This window comes from Rattus rattus, chromosome 4 (genome assembly GCF_011064425.1).
Source record: "Rattus rattus isolate New Zealand chromosome 4, Rrattus_CSIRO_v1, whole genome shotgun sequence".
Taxonomy (NCBI): domain Eukaryota; kingdom Metazoa; phylum Chordata; class Mammalia; order Rodentia; family Muridae; genus Rattus; species Rattus rattus.
In genome coordinates this window covers 137,669,159-137,690,419 of record NC_046157.1, presented here as the reverse complement: position 1 = coordinate 137,690,419, position 21,261 = coordinate 137,669,159, and the positions used below count along the sequence as shown (strand labels likewise).

Here is a 21,261-nt window from a genome sequence, read left to right as displayed (position 1 = left end):
GTCTCTGGTGGTGCAGCCTCCTCTGAGAGCGCCTGCGCCAGCTTTAGTAGGCGCCGCGGTTGCCTGGAAACCGTGACGCCGGGGTTCCAGTTTCTAGGTCTTGCTAGAAATCATGGCCAAATTTGTGATCGCCGGTGAGTGCTTCTCCAGTAAGCCCACAGATCGTTTCCCATGGCTGTTCGCCAGCCTGGTTAACCAGTTTCTATTCTGCAGCCCCATCCTTTAGACGGATCACCCCAGGCTTTCTATATATTTATTCAAAGACGCTTGATAGACAGTGGGGATGTGCCAAAGTCTGATGAGCAGTGGGAACACATTGGGGGGGGGGGGGAATCTCACCTCTGTCCTTAGAGAGTTTTAATTCCCATGGGGGGTACAAAGGTATAAGGAATCACTTTGATCTGCTGTGTTTAACGTAATGACAACTGTACAGGCCTCTGCGGGGTTGGCGGGATAGGGAGCATAAGGAATGGCAGGAGAGAAGGAACTAACTAGAGAGCTGTTAAAGGAACCACCTCCAGATAAAGGTAAAGACTAGAAGACTTATAGTCGAATGGAGGGCCTGGATATTGGAGTATGGCAGAGCCTGGGGTTAGACTTACAAATAGAAACTAGACAAACATTTAGTTTTAAAAAAAAGTTTGAACTAAATCTTGAACACAATTAATGAATTTAGGTAAAAATAATGTCAAAGTGTCAATGAGTCTGCATTTTTAAAAGGCATCTCGACAGCTGGAAGCAACACTACCATTTACTGGGACAGACTGCTTGCTGCACCCGCTTCCTCCTTTCTCTCCTAGTTTCTTTTTTCTTTTTTTTTTTTTTTATTAACTTGAGTATTTTTTTTTTACATTTCGAGTGTTTTTCCCTTTCCCGGTTTCCAGGCAAACATCCCCTAATCCCTCCCCCTCCCCTTCTTTATGGGTGTTCCCCTCCCCCCCCTCCCCCCATTGCCGCCCTCCCCGCAACAATCACGTTCACTGGGGGTTCAGTCTTAGCAGGACCACGGGCTTCCTCTTACACTGGTGATCTTACTAGGATATTCATTGCTACCTATGAGGTCAGAGTCCAGGATCAGTCCATGTATAGTCTTTAGGTAGTGCCATGCAGTTTCTTTTTTTTTTTTTTTTTTTTTTATTAACTTGAGTATTTTTATATACATTTCAGTGTTATTCCTTTCCCGGTTTCCAGGCAAACATCCCTCCCCCCCCCTCCCCCTCCCCTCCCCCTCCCCTTCTTTATGGGTATTCCCTCCCCATACTCCGCCCCTTTAAGCCGCCCTCCCCCCCAACAATCTAGTTCACTGTCTCCTAGTTTTTTTTTTTTTATTAACTTGAATATTTCTTATATACATTTCGAGTGTTATTCCCTTTCCCGGCTTCCGGGCAAACATCCCCCCTCCCCCTTCCCTTATGGGTGTTTCCTCCCACCCTCCCCCATTGCCGCCCTCCCCCAACAGTCTAGTTCACTCTCCCAGTTTCTTAAAAGAGCTCACTGCTGTTCTATCTCTAGCCCCTTTCCCCCACTCAATCTGGCTTCTCCTTTACCTCCTATACAAACTATTTCAACCACAATCACCAAGGATTTCTTAGAAAAACTATTCAGTCTTGTCTTAGTTGGGCTTCTTTGTTACACAGAGTTGACATTTACCATCTCTTTGAAAGTTCTTTTGCTTCACTATATATTCAGAGAAATATATAAAACATTCAGGGTACTTTGTGTATAACAGTAGCAGGACAGTGTTCTAGAGGAAACAGTGGTAGAGGGTCTACCTAGTCAAGGGCTTCCCAGTGGGAGAGGTGGTTAACCAGATGCCTGAACAACTAGAGTTACCAAGCAGAAAAGACTCAGGAAGAAGCTGAGCAATTTAGCCGTGGATAATAGGGAGTAGAGCTGGAGTGCGCTTATAAAGACCATATATGGTTGTAACTGGAAACTCAAAGCCTTCAGGTAGTGACCTTGAACCTCTAGCTCTTCTGAAAAAACCTGAGCTGAGCTGCCCTTGATGGAATGGATCAGGTAGAACTGGTGGACTTTGATCCAAATCAGGAAAGACGGCGTCATTATAATGGAGAAGCATATGAGGATGATGAACATCACCCCAGAGGTGGCGTTCATTCAGTGTCAGACCTCTTAATGGGCCAGTCACTCTTTGACCTTCTGTATGCAGTAGTGAATGTGGGAAGGACTGTAATCATAATATGCTCACTACTTGACCATTGTTTTTGTTTTAATATTCAACTATAGTAGTGTTTTAAGAGTTAAGTGAAGAGCAAACACAAATATAAAAGTTCTGACTTTGCCCTGTATGTGTGATGACTTTAATGTTCAAGATGAAAATGAATACTTGTAAAAACTTGTTTAAAAAGTTCCCTAGCATCTATTAGGCCATATCTTGTGTAACTCATAATAGCTGTGTACATTAGACTGATATGCTAACTATGTGTTGTTTGACCCTTCGTTGTTTAGCTATGGAATTAAAATTCTGTATTTAACTGATTAAAAATAAAAGGAAGGAGAAACTGAAGCTTAAGTTAAGTGCATTTGAATATGCTCAAGATGAGACACTAGAAACAGAAGTGAGAGTCTAATGGGGCAGGGAGAATTTGTTCAGCAAGGTTTCCAGAAGACAGGAGGTATGGGCTTCAGAGCTGGGATCCTCTTCCTTTTCTGTTCTTTCTATCCACCTCCCCATCATCTCATTGGTGCCTGGGCAGAAGGAACCAGGATGTAGAGAAAGCAGGTAATTGAGATCATCTTGGGTACAGGGCTTTTACAAGCTATTTTTCAATAAAATGGACAGGATCATTGAACATGAGCCATACAGAGAGTTTGAATGAATTGACAATGGATTTGAATTAGATAGAGAAGCTTCTCCATAGAGAGGTGCTGAGCAGGATTGATGCTGAGGACTCTCTGAAGCTGGGGAAGAATGTCCCACAGCAGGTACTGCACTTAGCCAGCCTGTCCTCCTAAACTGACACCCATCCCACTTCTGGGGAAGGGGGATTAACTCCCTGTGTGCCCCTCACTGCAAAAAAAAAAGTGTATTTAACATTCTCCATATGCACCTGCACATCAGACTGCCCTGCCAGTCCCACCTTTCCACAGGCACTGTACGTTCTTACTAACACATTTGTCTGAATTTCTCACCCATGAGTTCTCTCCATTAAGGTCAGCCCAAAAATAGAGGTTTGCCCCAGATTCTTCCTTCTTCCTCAGCTTCCTCACAATAGGGACCACACATCAAGTCTAAAAGGGACTGTATTTCCACCCCTTACCTCACATTTTACCTTCAAGTGTTATTTCTTTTAACATTAATTTATTTATTTTATACAGGGGAATGCAGAGGTTAAAGAATAATCTAACAGAAGTATGTGTCCTGGAGATGAAACTCGGGTCTTGAGGCCTATTGGCAAGGGTCTTTATCAGATGAGCCTTCTCAGTGGGCCCTTGAGGAGATGCTAATGAATAGCTCACTGTTAGTATCTCATGCTTATATAGTATGTTACAACCTCTTATGTGGTACAGCAGAGTACTAGAGGAAAGTAAATATTTAAAACATTCTCCTTTTCCCGCAAAATTGTATTGTGTAAGATTCTGACCTATGAAATGCACCTTATTTCTATTAATATAACAAAATTAGATGTTTGTGTTAAATAAGTTTATTCTGCAATTTTCTTATAAAATTATGTAGCCATGGTGCATCCTCTAAGTGTATAGTTATAATGATAAGACCCTCATAACCTCACTGAAATTTGGGTGTTGAAAAGAAAGCACAGCTAACGTGAACTCTTCTAGGTAAAGCAAACTGCCCATATTATGCTAAGGCAGAACTTCTGGCAGACTATTTACAAAAGAATCTTCCTGACTTTCGGATTTTTAAGATCACGAAACATCCTGACGAGTGGGAGGTAAGAACCTTACAGTTGTCAAATGCACTTACACAAGATAAAGTTCCACTTTGATAAAATACTAGTATATTATGTCAGGTTCTGAGGATGACTGGTCACATATTAATGATATTTGATTTCCCATAAAATGAGTCCTTCCTCGTCTATCTGAAGACGTGGTTTTTGCTAATACCTGAGAGCACAAAGGAGTCTGCAGTAAGTAGAATAAATGTGCTGATTCCACACCCAGGCCTACCAAGAAAACAGGTAGTTTGTACTTCACTACAAGTACAAGTAAGCTGAGGTCTTTCTGGAAAGTGCTCTCTGAACATCCTGAGAAGGAATGAAGATGAAGGTAGCAGTATTAGGTAGGGGACCGGGGGAGTTGAGCTACAATACAGTTGCCACAGAGAAGTCTGGAGATCATACAGGGAAAGCATGTTGGGGATCCTTTCAAAGGTATTCCATGCTGAAGAAAAGTAGCTGAGCCTTTGTATTCCTGCGTCAACTAGACGCCCGATGAGGGCTCCCCAAAGAAGGGGGCTTAATCTTAGTCACGAGGAATCCCTTTAGCTGAGGTCAGTCCTAGAGAGACTCGGCAGTTAATCCATTGGCTTCTACTATCCCTGGTGACTGAGGACACAAGTGCCTTCCTTGTAAGAGGGAAGGGACCTGGACTATTCATGAGTATCAGCTACAGTCCACCTACTGTGCCTCTGGAGCTGTGTGCTCCATTAAGTAAATTCACACCATCTGGTAAGAGCTCTTCTGGGATTCATATCAAGATCTATCCCTGGGAAAACTCTATTAGAGGAAGGGTTTGCTAATGAACCGTATTCCCCATTGCACATAGTTTCAGAGCCAAGCTGGCATTCATCTCTCCTCACCACCATCCATCACGGGTCTCCCTCTACTGCTCTAGGCCACTTGTTAGGTGTGATGACCTAGTTCTGTGTACCTAAGGGATGCGAGCCCCAGTCCGTTTTCAAGACGTGGCTATTACACTCTCCCTTGTATGTCCAAAATTGGGCCAGAGAATCACGGACGGTGCCCAAATGATAACCTAGATGTTAGATGTTTTTAGTCTGGGTAGTAGCTGTTGTAGGTCTCTCCTTAAGAGCACACCCAGTTACTCTTTCTCCAGAAATTGCTTCTTTCATTGCCTGCTGCCCTCTCATCTCACTGTGATCAATGTCAGCTGTAGCTGAAAGGCGAGACTCCTCTTACTCTGCTAGAACAGTTCCTCTCTGGAAATGTAAAGCCTTCGCGTAGGCTAAAGTAAAGAAATTTGGGAACCATAAATGCTCCAAGAAGGCTCCCGGGAATGATGGCAAAGAGGGTCTCTCTTAATTCTGCCCCCTTGATTCTTTAATGCTAAGTACTGTATCTATTAGAAGAAAACACTGCAGATACACAATACATTTTACAACTTGAAGGAGCCAGACCATTCCTTCCATATATCAGTCTTCCACCTGGTGTCTGCAGCTTTGCTGGTCTGCCCTGCTCCTTTACCAAGTTCGGTGTTATGTGATAAGGACAATATATCCCCTACTGACATGCTCAGTACTATACCACTTTTCCTATAAAGTGATCCCCTTGGTTCAAAGATGTGTGCAAGACCTTAATTGTCAGGTTAAACATTTTGTAAGTGTGTAGTCAGGGCTTCTGATGAAAGCATTACAAGCAGAAAAGGCCATACCCTACCCAGCACATGTTGAATCCAATCCAGGCAAATCATTTTCCTTTGCACTGTGGAGAGAATGCAGTGGGTCTACCCAAACAGATAATGGTAACACAAACTTTTTTCTGATAAGTATGATGAGAATATCAGATGGATAACTTTTAGCTCATTAATTAAGCCTAAGTCATAGGAGCTATAATCATAGATTTGAAAAGCAGTGTCAAAATTTATGTGGCCATAAAACTAGAAACAACTCATATATTAATAAAACTTGGTGTTTTTCTTTAAAATCAGCCAACTTAGAATACATGGCCTCTCTTTAGGTTAAGCACTTGCACTCCAGCAAAGAAGCAAGTTCCCACACTTTATTTGGCCATTGGACCTGGAGAATATTCCCTGTTGTTTATTAATTTGTTATTTATCTCATCCCTATTTTCTTTCTTTATTTGTTATTTCATTGAAACAGAGTCTCACCGTGCAGCCTTCACTGGTCCGGAATTCACAGGGATCCACCTCCCTCTGCCTCCACGGTGCTATAATTATGTATCATGAGCAGTCGCTCCAGGCTTGCTGCTATTTTCTCCTTTATGTTTTACCATTTGATGATATATGAATGTATCACAAACATACTTTTAAATGCAAAATTTATAAAGCCATTACTCAGTTGTTTAAATCCTACAAGATCAAATTGAATTCTTGGCCAGATTTAATAGATGACTTTTACTGGAGGCTTTTCCCACAGGAGTGGCTGGAAGATGTCTGTGAAAGGAATATGTGGGACCACAGAATCTCCCCCATTATCTGGAGAGAGTTGCTGGATCGTGGAGGCAAGGGCTTGCTTTTGGGAGGATACAATGAGTTTCTGGAACATGCCCAGGTATCGGGTGGCATTGCTTATGTGTTCAAACATATCATTCTCTTAGCATTATTCTATATTTCAAACTCTTGCTTTCCAAGACATTCTGCCCTCTTTCTCCTACTCTATTTTCTATTCTGGCTCTGTCTGATAATGATCTATTCTCTGAGGCTGACTTTTTCTTTCCTGGTATTTAGCTTTACTATGGCATCACTTCCAGCATGACGACAGAGCTGATGATGATTATCGCCCAAGAAAACATGGAGACACATACAGAACAAGAGTTGGATAAAGAAAACTTGAAAGACCTCATCAGTCCCTTACACGTCTGGATTACCAGGTGGGATAGTCAAGCCCCAGCATTTATGAGTCTGGATTGTTGTTTTTAGAAATAACAATGTAATTGGCTTAATTTCATGATGGAAGAATACCTAATCAGGTTCAAAAACGTGTGTGTGTGTGTGTGTGTGTGTGTGTGTGTGTGTGTGTGTGTGTATTGACACATCTGGTTTGTACATGGTTATGAGTGTTTCTGGGTGTCTAGCCTCCAGCATCCTTCCCCATGGGATTTACATGCATACATGTCTTCACTCAATCTAAAGCAATGTTCCTAGAGTTTTTCCCCACTGATCATTGTTCTCTCCCCACCCTGCCTGCTGGTTTTCTTTGGTTTTCCCTCCTGCGCTCAGAACTGTCTACAACCCAGCTGTCCTGGGGTTCCTCCCTTTCTCCATCCCAAGGCTGCTCCTCCTCCTCGTTGCCCCACTTGTCACTGCCTCTCCTTCCGTCTCTACCCTCTCTCTTTGTTCTTTTTCTCTGCACTTCCAGCCCCTCCATCTCCCTCATACTGCCCTCCTCACCACATGTGTGAATCCTAACACATACCCGTTTTGAGGAAGTATACATAACTATGGAATACTACAAACACTAAAAAGATTCAGAATTGTACCACACATACCCATGAACCTGTCCACAATAAAGCACCAAAATGGGCATCACCACAGTGCCCTTCCCAAACCCAGCAAGAGAAATAAAAGTTCACAAATGCATTTTCCAAACCCCTATAGTCGATCGTTACTGAAATAGCAGATCCAGATACATTTAGTTTCAAATAGAGCACAGAACCTTTGCTTATTCTACCCATCCCTGTAAGGGATTTTCCTTGTAAGACTGAGAAAAGCAATCTGTCCAAAACTAAAGGCATTCATTAGTAAATAAAGGTATAAAGGACAATGAGGAACTGAAGCATGAATCTTAGTCTTTTCACAAGAAAACCTGAGTTTATAGGCAGAACAACCTAATAAGGAGCTTCTGTTTGCTTATTTTTTTGTTTTGTTTTCTGCATGTGGGAGAGTTCTTTTATTTGAAAAATCTAACACACCAGTACATTTTAGTATCCTCAGATGCTGGGATGGAGTGGGTGGTGAGACTTCCCTGTTCTGATTTGGATTCCTAGGCACATCTGTGCAAGTGTGAGACTGCTCATGTAAGATAGTGACTCATCCTCTGGAAACATGCAGAAACATTGGTTAAGAATAAAATGCAGAATTGGCAAGGAATCTAACCATTTTCCATCCAACTTTTGCATTTCAACAGTGCAGGTTCTCGTGTGTGCTGCCACTTAATTCCCCTCTTGCTAAGTGGGGAAGTGTTCGGGATGCAGGCAGAGATCAGCCTGACCCTGTTTGACCAGGAGCAGAGGAGGGAATGCCTTAGTAACATAGTGATGGAAACTGAGAATCTGGCCTCCCCAATCCTGCGCACTGTCTCCTTCTGCACGACGGTAAAGGATGCCTTCCTTCAGGCTGAAGTCATCATCATCCTGGATGACAGCACGGACGAGGAAGTGTACAACATGGAGAGCTGCCTTCGAAGCAGGGTACCACTGTGCCGCCTCTATGGTTACCTGATAGAGAAAAATGCTCACAAATCTGTCAAAGTCATCGTGGGAGGGAAAAGCTTTCTGAATCTGAAAACAACTTTGCTCATACAATATGCCCCTAGCCTCGCAAACAACATCATCGCAGTGGCTCTGGGGTTAGAAGGCCAAGCAAAAGCAGTACTGGCCCGAAAGATGAAAACAATTCCATCCAGTGAGTGAACTCCTATCAGTGTCTTGTTTGTGTTTTGAAACATGGGTTCAAATAGTAGAGAGAGAAAGCTACATCCTCCAGGACCATCCTGGACATGCGACATAGATTAGGAGGGAAGGATTGGACCCAGTGTGGCTCTCCCTCTTTCAGGGGATACCACTTAGACTACCCCACTTTCTTTGCCCAGCTTTTTCCTGTACACACATACTGTGGTCCAGTTTAATTCATAAACTCAGGGCAGCAGGAATAAATGGTAATAACCTAATAAAACAAATCACAGTGACATACAATAATGAAAATGATCTACAGCTTACCCGCTGCTTAGTTTTTGAAAACTTCCCTATCATATTTTAAAGTACAGAGCTGGCTGGTAGGTCAATGGTAGAACTCTTGACGAGCATGCATGGGAGCCTAGGTTCCATCTCCAGTGCTGCTGCACCCTCCCTGAAATGAAGAGACTGCAAGTTAGTTGAGCTATGGATGGAATGTGAAGCTATGGGTAAGGGGGACAGCTGTGCACACTTCTTTCAATCTACTCTTATGACTGTCCATTGTCATAAAATTAGCAAATATTTGTTGTAGTAATTTTTAACCTAATATCCCATTTCTCCATGATAATAATGGGGAAAGTAGGGTATGTTGTTTAAAAAACACCAAGGCCATGTTAAAATGGTTTCGCCTCCTTTCGCCCTCGTCTGACTCTGAACAGTCAGATTAGACTGCTGTGCCTCAGATTTATCTTTCAAAACAGCAAGTCCCTTCTAGAACTGATGTGAAGATCCAATAAGATAGTGTGGTAGTTACTTTTTTACTGTTGTGAAGAGACAACCAGGACCAAGGCAACTCAGAATATAGTAAGGTTGCAAATGGGAGCTTGCTTACAGTTTCGGAGGGTAAGTCCATGGCCACCATGGCAGGGAACATGGCAGGAGGCAACTGTGGTGTTGGTGCAGTAGCTGAAGATTTGCATCTGACCCATAAGCAAGAGGCTCAGATAGGGAAGTGAGGGCACTCTTGAAACCTCAAAGCCCACTCCCAATGACATACCTTCTCCAACATCAACTCCAACAAGGCCACACCTCCTAATCCTTCCCAAACAGTTCTACCAACTAGGTACTAAATAGTCAAACCTATGAGCCAATGAGGGCTATTCTTATTACAACCACCACAAACAGTATTTCTAAAGTGCCCATAAGAGATGCCTGATGCAAGATAAAGCTTAGAAAGAGATTAAACGTATAAGTTTTTATAACTAATTAAATTTTTGTTATTGATATTCCAATTGGTAGATATCAGAATCATACAAAAGGAACACTGAATCACATCAGCATTGGCTTTTTGTATCCTTAGAGGTGGTCCTTTGTGTCCTTACAGCAACATTGATGAACATGGTAGAGAGTGCTGGAGGCAGTCTCCCATGCCATTTTTAGCTTACACATGTACACTCATCCACATGTGGTCATGCACTCTGTGTGTGTGTGTGTGTGTGTGTGTGTGTGTGTGTGGTGTAAGGGGAATGAAGTTAAGAGCAGCACAAATGCTACAATTTTCACTAACAATTTCTTTCACAGCAGTCCCCTCAGTATTCCTTGACTTACCCATCCAGCACACGGTTCACCAGTGACTACCAAGCCCTGATACTTAGCAAGGTGAACCCCAGCTTTTGCACAGGTTAGAGAGCTTGGACTTCACTGGACCAATCCTAAAACAATGTAAATATACATTGTTTGTATATTGTAAACAAATACACAGACAAAGCATTGGATTTGAATACATTTTATATTGATACACTTTATTTTAACAATTTCTGATTCTGTTCTGCATAGGAATCAAAGATGTGATAATTTGGGGTAATATCACTGGAAATAACTACGTTGATCTGAGGAAAGCAAAAGTTTACAACTATGAGAGTGCTATTAAGGGACCTCCTGGATATTACCACTCTGTGTTAAGCTTGATTTTTGACAGGTAGAGTATTTTTCTAAGTGAAGTATACTAACGTTAGATAAATGAAATAGATGTGTAACAATTGTAAGCACCTGTGGACCCCAAAGTGGGAACAAAGTGACAGGGCTCCCATGTGAGCCTCCATGAGAGTGATGGCTGCTGTGGGCATAAGTCCTGTTCATGTAATAATGTACACATTTTCACATTCCTCTGAAGAAGGTCCTCTCTGTTAATGTTAATGGCTCCATAGTAATCAGACAGCATGAGTCCAGGACATAATGGTGTGATGTATATGTATATGTATATGTATATGTATATGTATATGTATATGTATATGTATATGTATATGTATTCTCAACTATGCATATATAAGGATGCAATATGGATCATGAGGGAGGGGCTTCATGAATCTAAATGAACAAAATGAATACTATGAGCCAGTTCCTAGGACAGAGCAAGGTTAGACCCAAGTGTGGTAGAAATGGTAATTTCAGGGTAGGCCCCACCCAGCTATCTTAACAAAGGCAGGCAGATCTCTGAATTCTTTTGCAATGTTAAAAGAAAATATGTGCTTGCTGTTTCCTAAGAATTAAAGGACTGGGGTCATTGGATGCTGATTCATAGGATAATCAAAAGGAAACCTGGAATAAATAACTGAATTGAGAAGGAAATAAAAAACTGGGCTTTTGGTCTGCATGAGATGAGACAGCAAAAGAGACAGTAGTTCTTTAGAATTTTTTCTCTAGAGAGAGCTGAGCTGTCTCAAGATCTCTGGAAAGCAATACAGCTCTTCAAGAAATTTTCTTAACGGGATCTCTGATTTGGTCAGAAGATCCAATAATTTTGGTTAGAAAAGCCTTGAGCTATCCAGATAGCTTTTGGATTTTTTACTATTAGGAGAGCTGTTTCAACCAGAGAGTTTTTAGAATAGCAAGAAAAAAAGCTGTCTACAACAGAGCAGAACATACACAGATACACACAGACACACACAGACACAGAGAGAGAGAGAGAGAGAGAGAGAGAGAGAGAGAGAGAGAGAGAGAGAGAGAGAGAGAGAGAGAGGGAACGCAGAGTCTGGATAGCCATCTCAGCGGAATCTAGGCCACCACCTTTGACCTGCAATTTGACTTCAAGTCATTGTTTTCACCGCTCCCAGACAACTCTTCTCTCAGAACTCCTCTCCATGCCAAGGCTGGTCCTTGGCAAGCACCATTAAAACAGTTTGCAAAGTCTGCATGAAACTAACATGTATTCTTTACACACATATTTCTGTGCTTTCTATTGAAGAATCAGAAAAATCCACGAGTAGTAGCCAGTTGGTCCCCACCCCCATCTGATTTGTTTTAAAGTTATGAATTTTTATATTTCAGGCTATCCTTGCAGGTTACTTTTCAATACTTTGTATATTGTTACCATTATCTCTAAAGCAGGTATACATAAAGCAAATGTTAATGTAAAGACACGCACATCGCCAAAGAGAAAGGGAATTGAAGCATTGGTAGGAAAAGGAGTTAAGATGATGAGTAGACCAGGTCAGGTGGACCATTAAGTCCCAAGAGAGGCAGGGAGGAAAAGTGGTGCATCCCAGGAGCAAGAAGCCTCCAGGCTGAAATCCCCCCCCCCTTTTTTTATGGGACATTTTATGTATTTACATTTCAAATGTTATCCCCTTTCCAGGTTCCCCCCTCTCCCATTCCCCTTCCCCCTGCTTCTATGAGGATGCTCCCCCTCCCACCCACCCACTCCCACCTCACCATCCTAGCATTCCCCTATACTGGGGAACTGAGCCTTCACAGGACCAAGGGCTTCTCCTCCTATTGATGCTGGACAGCGCCATTCTCTGCTACATATGTGACTGGAGCCATGGGTAGCTCCATGTGTACTCTTTGGTTGGTGGCTTAGTGTCTGGGAGCACTGCGGGGGTGGGGGTGTGTGGTCTGGTTGGTTGCTATTGTTGTTCTTCCTATGGGGTTGCAAACCTGAAATCTGTCAACATTATTTATTAGTTGGTGTGGCTTTAGTGAAGTTACATCAGATTTGAGCCCCAGCTTCTCCGATGATAGAACGAAAATGGTGGTGTGACCTGTTCTGTTTAGAATAAAAAGGAAAACAAACAGATTCATCTAGGTAAACACTGGCATTCTGATGAGAATGCAGAAAGAGGAGCTCCTCGGAAGCACAATCACATCCCTGATCCAGATCCCAAGTTGCAGTTTTTCCTTTTCCTTTTCCTTTTCCTTTTCCTTTTCCTTTTCCTTTTCTTTTTCCTTTGTCTTTTATCTCCTCCCTGTCTCCAGTGCTCAGGAATGTGATTCATGCCTAGGCACAGTGTGAACTGGGCTCCTCTCCTGATTGCCGAGGGTCAAGTACAGGCATCTGGGGCATTCCCTCTCACCCAGCTGAGCTCTTGCCCAAATTTATACTCCAGACAATAAAACATATTGTCCCAAATCTCAGGGCGAACAATTCACTGTTTAATGAATGTATTTGATTTTAAATGAAGGATATGAATGGTCCCAGGAAAGCATCTAAATATAATTATTCATAATGAAAGAAATTGCTTCTGTGACCTTTGGGTCTGTCTCATTACCGCGTAGGTAGCGGATAAAGTTCTCTGTGCTGAGTTTCAGTGCTCAGAAGATGGCCCTTTCATCTGTTTTTTCATGCAGAGAGTGGATAACAAAAGAATTTGTGAGGACGCTTAAAGACTTGAGCAGCACCGGAAGACAATTTGGAGGCATTTTGGCAGCACACAGCATAGCCACCACCCTGAAGTACTGGTACTGTGGCTCACCACCTGGAGAGATCGTTTCCTTGGGTGTAATGAGTGAAGGTACTGATTCCCATTTTGTAAACCCCTATTTAGATCATAGCTTGACCAATAAGTTGTGTAGATTTCAACGCTGCCATGCATGCATTCATTCAGTCAGTTGCCATTCAAAAATTGAGCAACATTTACTGTGAATGTACAAGGGATTACACCTGGTTTCACGCTTCAGAAAATGTATAGGAGAGTGAAGGAGGTAAAGATCTCTACAAGTTGTCTTCCAATGCATTCTCACTGCGTCTGGCTGAGAAAGAGAAAACCAAGTCCATTCACTGCAGGGAGCAGGATGCTTTGTGTCAGAGTGGGCTTTGTGAAGAGAAGGCATTGCAAGGAGTCTCCAGATGTTTGATGTTGACTTGGAAGGCCAGTGTGGGAGAGCACTGAACACCAAGAGTGAAGACACAGAGATGGGATCTGAATGTGCAAGGAGACCCAGGCTTCAGGAGAACAGGTAGAATGGGAAATGTAGAAAGACTGCTGCCTGTCAGCGAACACTGCAGAGATGTGCTGTAAACTGAAGAAAGCACAAGTTTTCCAACATCCTTATAAACTTGGAAAAGACAGTGTCTGCTGTTATATCCTTTGTAGGTTCTACCACAAGCATTTCTTTGGCTCTTGTCAGTCTTGTTCACTCTCTGATCTTCAGGCCTGCGACTCTCTGCTGAGTTCTATCCTTGGTTGGTCAGCAACATGGCCATGTGGATGGCATACTGTCAACCCAATGAACAACAGCCTGAACCAATCAGATCCACCTCCGGTACCCCGTATTTAACAGCAGTGTCACTGTCTCCTCCTTGATCCAATTTCAGTACACCTCAGAGACATCTTCAAACAATCCATAGTGTAAGAATTAATCTCCATCTCTCTTCTACGTTCACACAGCATCTTGTTCTTCTCTCAGACACAATACTCTTAACGGGCCTTTTGAGATGCATATGTTAGAATATGTGCACTGGGGACAGGGCTTCCTATATGTCACCTTCTAAATCTCCATGGGAGAAGTATCTTATGTGACATTTGGCAGATAATGTACAGTTGAAGTAACAATTATTATTAGAATTACAAAACACAATTCCAAAAAAGTTATTACAATAATAACAATTATTAGATAAGTTCTCCTACATTCTATCCCCTTAAAGCACACTCTCTGCAGATGGGATGCAGGCAGCTTGAACAGTCTGGGAAGCCTGCTAATAAATAGTCTGCTAGTGTGGCTTCTTCAGAGCACTAGGGTTTTGTTGGTAATGAAATAGGCTAGGTAGACACAGGGCCAAAGGACAAGCTTTGCAGCGGTTGGAAGTGAGATTACCGAGCTGTCACCACAAAATCACCCTAGACTGCTGGGATCCACATGTACTATGCAAGACCACAGTACTACTGACTTTCTTCTCCTTCATATAATGGCCTTTCTATATCATTAGCCTTGCAAAATTACGTATTCCCACTATGCATCTGACACCATGGCATACCCAATAAACTATATCTAAAGACAAAAAAAAAAGTAAACCTAATTCTGAGAAAGTTCTGACATATTCCTATAATTTTTCACATTTTTCTCTACCTGAACTCATGAATAAAATCTCCATTCTTCAAAGTTTGTCTATAAAATGACTATACAAGATGGCAGGAGTGTGATTCTCTTGAAAAGCATACATTCCCCCCTCTAAGTGTTACAGAAGCTCTTTACTTAATAAACCTGCTTTAGAAAACCCAGGTTTGCTTTCTGTTGACTTGTCTTGAAGTTGTTTTCTTCAAGGTGATTCAGTACCTTTGCCTCTTCTATGGTGGGGTCTCTGTAAAGAACTCAGGCTGCATATGACACCATGGCATGCCCGATATGAGCCAGTGCTGAGCTGTGATGTGACTGCCATGACTGCTGACAGCCATGCTTCTGCTATGCATAACAGCAGGACTTTGCAACTTTACTAACTGAAAGCATTCATAGGCTGTAAATACAATAGGAAGAAAGTACAATTAGTTTTTCAAGAACACAAGTGGAGAAATGGAAGCGCTAAGAAAATAATCAGGTATCTTGTCCACCTCCTTTCCAATCCCAGTTCAACACACCTGGCCAACATGGCTGCTGTAGTGTGCTGACTAGTTTCCTGTCAACTTGATACTAGTCACTGGAGGGCAGGGAGCCTCAGGTGAGAAATACAGACTGCAGGCAAGGGACATCTTTTTAACTATTGATTGATGCAGGAGGGCTCAGCCTATTGTTGGTGGGGCCTGTGCTGGACTGGTGGCCCTAGATGCTCTAAAAAAGCAGGCCGAGTGAGCCGTATGGAGCAAGCCAGTAAGTATTACTCCTCCATGGCCTCTGCATCAGCTCCTACCTCTATGTTCCTCCTCTGTTTGAGTTCCTTTCCTGAATTCCTTACAAACAATGGTGATTGCTAGAGCCAAAGAAGACTTCAATCCCCAAACTCCAAAAGGCAGTTCAAATACCCAGAAATGGGTTCAACCCGACTATAGGAGAATTTCAGCAGTTAGACAAAAGCCAGCATTCCTCAAGAATCCATGAAGCTGGTTCTTCTCTACCAAAGGAAGTCATTTTCTTAACTCTGGCAGAAGGGACAGATGGCTACTTGTGGTGCCCATTAGCGTGCCAAAGTGCATGCCGCCCTCCAGGCCCCTTCAGTGCCACAAGCACCTGTTACACATTTCAAAGTCTGTGCCAGCATCTAGCTCTCCTCCCCTCCTCCCTCTTCCCTCAAGTTCAATAGCTTCCTTCCCCTGGGCTAGTCATTCTCCCGATATAACCCTGATATTTTTCTCTCTGTCTCTCTCTTTGTCTGTCTGTCTTCCCCCCCCACATCCCCTTTTCTCTCTTTATCTCTCTGTTCTTCTCCTGCTTCTATCATGGCCAGTCTCAGTCTGCTGGTCAAGTTCAGTTTATTTCCGTCTCTGCTCAGGATTCTTCCAGCTGGGCTCTTAATAAAAACCATCCCCGTAATCATATCACGGATGAATCATATTGTCAGTTTATACAGTGATGAAGCATAAGCCAAATAAATCCTTCCCTTTCCAAGTTGCTTTGGTCATGGTGTCTTATCACAGCAATAGTAACCCTAACTAAAACACTTAGTAAGCTAAAATAGAAGGCTACATTCATCAAGTGGTCCAGGCAGAGTTATGGGACAGCTATGGAAAACAGGCCCAAATTACACACAAGCCTCAGAAAAGAAAGGCCACATCAACTCCTAGATAGGAAGGAATGGAGGATGGTCAGAACGAGGACATGTGTGTGCTTGGGCCTGAATGAGTGCTCCAGTCCTAGTCAAAGAGCAGGTTCCAGAAACGTACCTCCACCAGTGTCCTTAAGAGTCATGTACTGCCCTAGAGGTTAGCATGTCCTGCTCTTGCAGAGGACCAAAATTTGGTTCCCAGTACCCATGTCAGGCACCACCAAGAACTCCAGATCCAGGGCATCTAACACCCTCTCCTGGCCTCCACATGTGTACACATGCTTTTGAGTGACACAGGCAGGCAAGCAGGGGTGGGGAAGCACGCACACACATAGACAAACATCACAGATAAAATCTGAAAATCATGTATTTTGTGTGTCCTTTTCAGCTATTTTTCCGAATCCTTCTGTATTTGTTTATGCTTTGCTTGTGTGTGCTCCCTGCAGGCCAGTTCGGCATTCCTGAAGGGATTGTCTTTTCTATGCCAGTGAAATTTGAGAATGGAACTTGGGTGGTTCTTACTGATTTGGAAGACCTTTCGCTCAGCGAGAAGATAATAAACAGGCTCACAGGTGATCTGATTCAGGTAATGGCAGAAAGAAGGTCTGCAAAGGAAACGGCCTTCAGAATGATCCTAAAATGATTCTGTATAAGAAGGCACTCTGAGCTCAATTTGCATCAGATCCCTGAACACCATACACCAACACAGGTTGGGAGAATGTAGCAAAAGTACATTATGCATCTAGTTTTATAATCTTCAGCATGTTAAAATTACTTATTTATTTTAAATCAAGACTCAAAGAATTTGTCTACTAAAGAATGGCTTAGTGGTTACTGTCATTTAATTCTCTGATTATAAATTTTTCAACAGGAGAAACTTGTGGCATCTGGAGACTTATTAACTTTTCAACCAATTGAAGAAGGTAATCTCATAAATATGTTGTCCCATTGGGTGATGGGATAAGATAGCACTGGGGAAGCGGGGCTGGAGAGATATCACAGTGGTTAAGAACACTGGCAGCTCTTACAGAGGACCTAGGTTTTGTTCTCAACACCTACTTGGTGACTCATAACCATCCACAACTCCAGTTTCAGGGTAACTACTGTCATTTTCTGGGCCCCTTTGTCACAAGACATGTATGTGCTATACTTTCATGTATAGACAAAACTCTCTACACATAAAATAAAAATGAATCTCTTTTATTTTTTTTAAAAAAGGTACTATAGGGCTAGAGAGGTAGCTATGAGGGTATGAGCACTTGCCGTGCAAATATAATATGAAATTTGAATCCTTACCCCTAATACATAAAAGTGAGTGTAGCCACACACACATGGAAGAGATAGGAAGGTCTCTGAGGCTTGCTGGCTGCCTGCCCCCAAGCTCTACTACAATGAGAAACCTGTCTTAAGAGAACAAAGTAGAGAGCAATAATAAGAGATATAACCTCCTCCTCTTATCTCTGTGCACATATGGGTGGGCCCATGTGCCTACAGTCATATTCACACACACACACACACACACACACACACACACACACACACACACTACATCTTATAACTGAATTACTATTAATACTAGCATATGTTTTTAAACTAAATTATAAGTAGAGCAAGCTGCCAAGTTTAGTGTATCTTTAACAAAAAACATAAACATGCTAGAGAAATCTCCTTTTCAGAAACCTATGACCATATAAATTTTGTATATTCCACATTTACTAGTTTTCTAGAACTAATATAACAAATCACCATATACTAGGTGGTTTAAGAATAAGGTGTCAATAGAGCCATGTTCTTTGCAAGATCTGGAGAAGAATCCCTCTTTACCTGGCCTTGCCTCAGAAGAGATGCTTGGCATTCTCTGCCATCCTGAACACTTCTGTCGGTCTCCTAGATGTTTGTGTTTCCAAATGTCTCTCTAGTCACAAGGACTAGTCATTGCATTTAGGACCTGTCCTAATGGAATCTGACTTTTGTCTTTGTATTTATTTATTATATGTATGTGTGTGCATAGATGAATTTATGCATGAGGGAGTGTTGGGCACTCTGGAATTGGCAGTTGTGAATTTCCATGTGAATGCTGAAAATCAATCTCTGGTCCTCTGCATGAATGACAAGTGCTCTTAACTGCTGAGCTATCTCTGTAGCCCCCATCTGACTCCATTTTAAATTGATTATTTGTGCTAAGTCTCTGTTTACAAACACAAATGCCAGCAGTGAGAACTGCAATGTATCTTTTGGGAACCACAATCTAACATGTTATGCCATATTTACTTTCAAATACCTTTATTTAAAATTCATTAAATATCAATAAATCCATTTCCTCATTGACATTTTCTCTAGTTATAAACTGGTGAGGAAGTGCTGCCATCTCCCCTTTTTTTTTCTTCTCTTTGTCATTAAAAAAAGAGAACCCAACCAACTAACCAACAATCAAAACACCTTAATTGAGCATGGTGGTGTACACCTTTAGCCCTAGTGTGTTAATTCTAGGCAGAGGTAGGCAGATCTCTGTGAGCTCGAGGCCTACCTGGTCTACATAGTGAGTTCTAGGACAGTCGGGACTCAGAAGAGAGAGACCCTGTCTTGAAAAACAAAACAGAACAGCAACAACAAATTCTCAATTTACATCTGGAAGAAGAAAAGTAGACATGTGTGCACTTGTTTGTGCAAAAAGCATTAAGCAATTATCTTTTCAAACTTTAGATTCTTTCTTTCCACTAATATCTGTGGAGGAACAATGGTGATTCATCAGTAGAAACTGGAAATACAGGGTAGATAAGATAGACGGTGGCCCCGCCTTACACAAAGAATATCTTTCTCAGGATTGAGAAGCAAGGGATTTGGAGAGGGCTTATGCCTGGGAATAGAAGACACAGACCTAGGCCAGGAACACATAGATTAGCTTGTTTGGGGAAACTGCAGAAAATCTTGGGTAACCAACGGCCAAGGGGAATGAATATCTGAGAAACAAGCCATGAAGAATAGCTTTGTTAGTTAATGGAAGGCTTCTGTGTACAGCATGCACTGGCAACAAGCAGGTGACAGAGAGGCAATGAGAGGAACAGAAAAACCAGACATACAGAATGAGCTATGAGGCCAGGATGGCTGTGTAAATGGTTCCAAGAGCAGGACATAAAGGACAATGGGTATCACGAGGGCAGCACATTAGCACAAAGGAAGGGTGATTTCAGCCAAAACTTAAAATAATGAAAACGTGAAAGCTATAAGGACATAAAATTTTCAAGACTGGATGATGGACTGATTCTGGAAAGAGCTAGAAGACTTGGGTTCTTTCTGGTTGGGCAACTATGGAGATGGATTGACAAGGGGAATGGCAAAAAGGTCATCATCATTCAGAGAAGGGGATTTAGCATATGAGGTATGTTAGTGAGGAGGTATGAGAGGGACATGAGGAGTTGTAATATGAGCATAACTGGAGTGAACTCAGGGTTTTATATCCCAACTGTGTAATAACCTATGCAATGTCTAAAATGGAAATATCAGATAGAGAATGCCGCACTTCCCAGAGTTCAGGACTGGATTATGGTTGTCAAATTGGGAGCTACTGCTTCATAGACAGCGGTGGATACATGATTATGGCAGATCTATCTAGAAAACAAGAGGATAAAGGGGGATCCAGCCTGTGGTGGCTACATAGCATAGGAGAGGTTGGCAAAGGTGCTCGAAGGAGGGATGGGATGGGATGATCTTATGTCATGGAAGGAAGACTAAGGTGTATGATGGACAGTGGGAAAAGGGCCAGTCACATAGCGCAAGGCCCCAAACTTCCCCAGTGGATAGATGGCAGAGAAGTCACTCACAGCTGTGGTGAAAATAATCTTATAGGATGTAAAAGGAAGAAATGAAACCAGAAGAGAAAAAGGGACGATAGATTGCGAGTTTACAGAAAATAGGGCTGGACGAACGGAGTGTCATGAGGCAGGGAAAGGAACTAGAACATTTTTAAACAAATGAGTGATTTGAGACAGGAGAGAGAGAGAGAGAGAGAGAGAGAGAGAGAGAGAGAGAGAGAGAGAGAGAGAGAGAGAGAGAGAGGTAAATTTTAAGTTTAAAATGGTTGCTGCCTGAATTGTCTGAAATGGGAGAGTGATTCCAAAGAAAAATCAAGAAGCAAGAAGGCCAACTCTGTAGCAGGAGGAGAGATGCTAAGAGCCTGACAAAGAGGTGGCCATGGTGATATAGAGAGCTACAGATAGAACTGTAACTTGAAAGAGTTGCAGTTGATTTGAGAGGAAAAGGAAAATCCAAGGGGGTATAAAATGTGCCAAGGGCTAGGAAAATGGTTGAGTAGGTAAAGGGCTTGCTAGCAAGTATGAGGATTGGGAGGCTTGCTAGACACGCTAGCCAAATCAGTGAACTTTAAATTCAGTGAGACCATGCCTCAAATAGTAAGATTGAGTGCAACTGAGGAAGGTAGCTGACATTAACCTCTGAGTTAACACACACACACACACACACACACACACACACACACACACACACACACACACACACACACACAGTACCCAGGGGTTTGGGCCTTAAGATGTATCATTCCCTGGAATAGAACTCCTCCAATAGTGGACCACCAATGGGTTTGGAGTGTGGAGTTATTGGTGTCAGTCCTAAGAATAGCTTGGATAAGTTAGAGTCCCCAAGCTGGTTGCCTCTACTGCCCTTGTCATTTGCCATGTGTGCTAAGTCTTAAGAATAACTGTCAAAGTTGGAGAAATGGCTTAGCAGTAAAGAGCACTGACTGCTCATCCAGATGTCCTG

At 42.4% G+C, this 21,261-nt stretch overlaps 1 protein-coding gene across 1 annotated transcript in view; it reads left to right on the top strand.

Annotated features, from left to right (window-relative positions):
• The first annotated feature begins 64 nt into the window (after positions 1 to 64).
• Mdh1b (malate dehydrogenase 1B) overlaps positions 65 to 21,261 on the top strand; it is a 39,492-nt gene continuing 18,295 nt past the window's right edge. Inside the window, exons 1-9 of the mRNA XM_032901218.1 lie at positions 65 to 134; positions 3,802 to 3,914; positions 6,317 to 6,451; positions 6,628 to 6,770; positions 8,027 to 8,523; positions 10,350 to 10,491; positions 13,140 to 13,303; positions 16,932 to 17,071; positions 17,357 to 17,408. Coding sequence (XP_032757109.1) covers positions 113 to 134; positions 3,802 to 3,914; positions 6,317 to 6,451; positions 6,628 to 6,770; positions 8,027 to 8,523; positions 10,350 to 10,491; positions 13,140 to 13,303; positions 16,932 to 17,071; positions 17,357 to 17,408 — 1,408 coding nt within the window. The 5' untranslated portion in view covers positions 65 to 112. The remainder of the gene's footprint in view (positions 135 to 3,801; positions 3,915 to 6,316; positions 6,452 to 6,627; positions 6,771 to 8,026; positions 8,524 to 10,349; positions 10,492 to 13,139; positions 13,304 to 16,931; positions 17,072 to 17,356; positions 17,409 to 21,261) is intronic.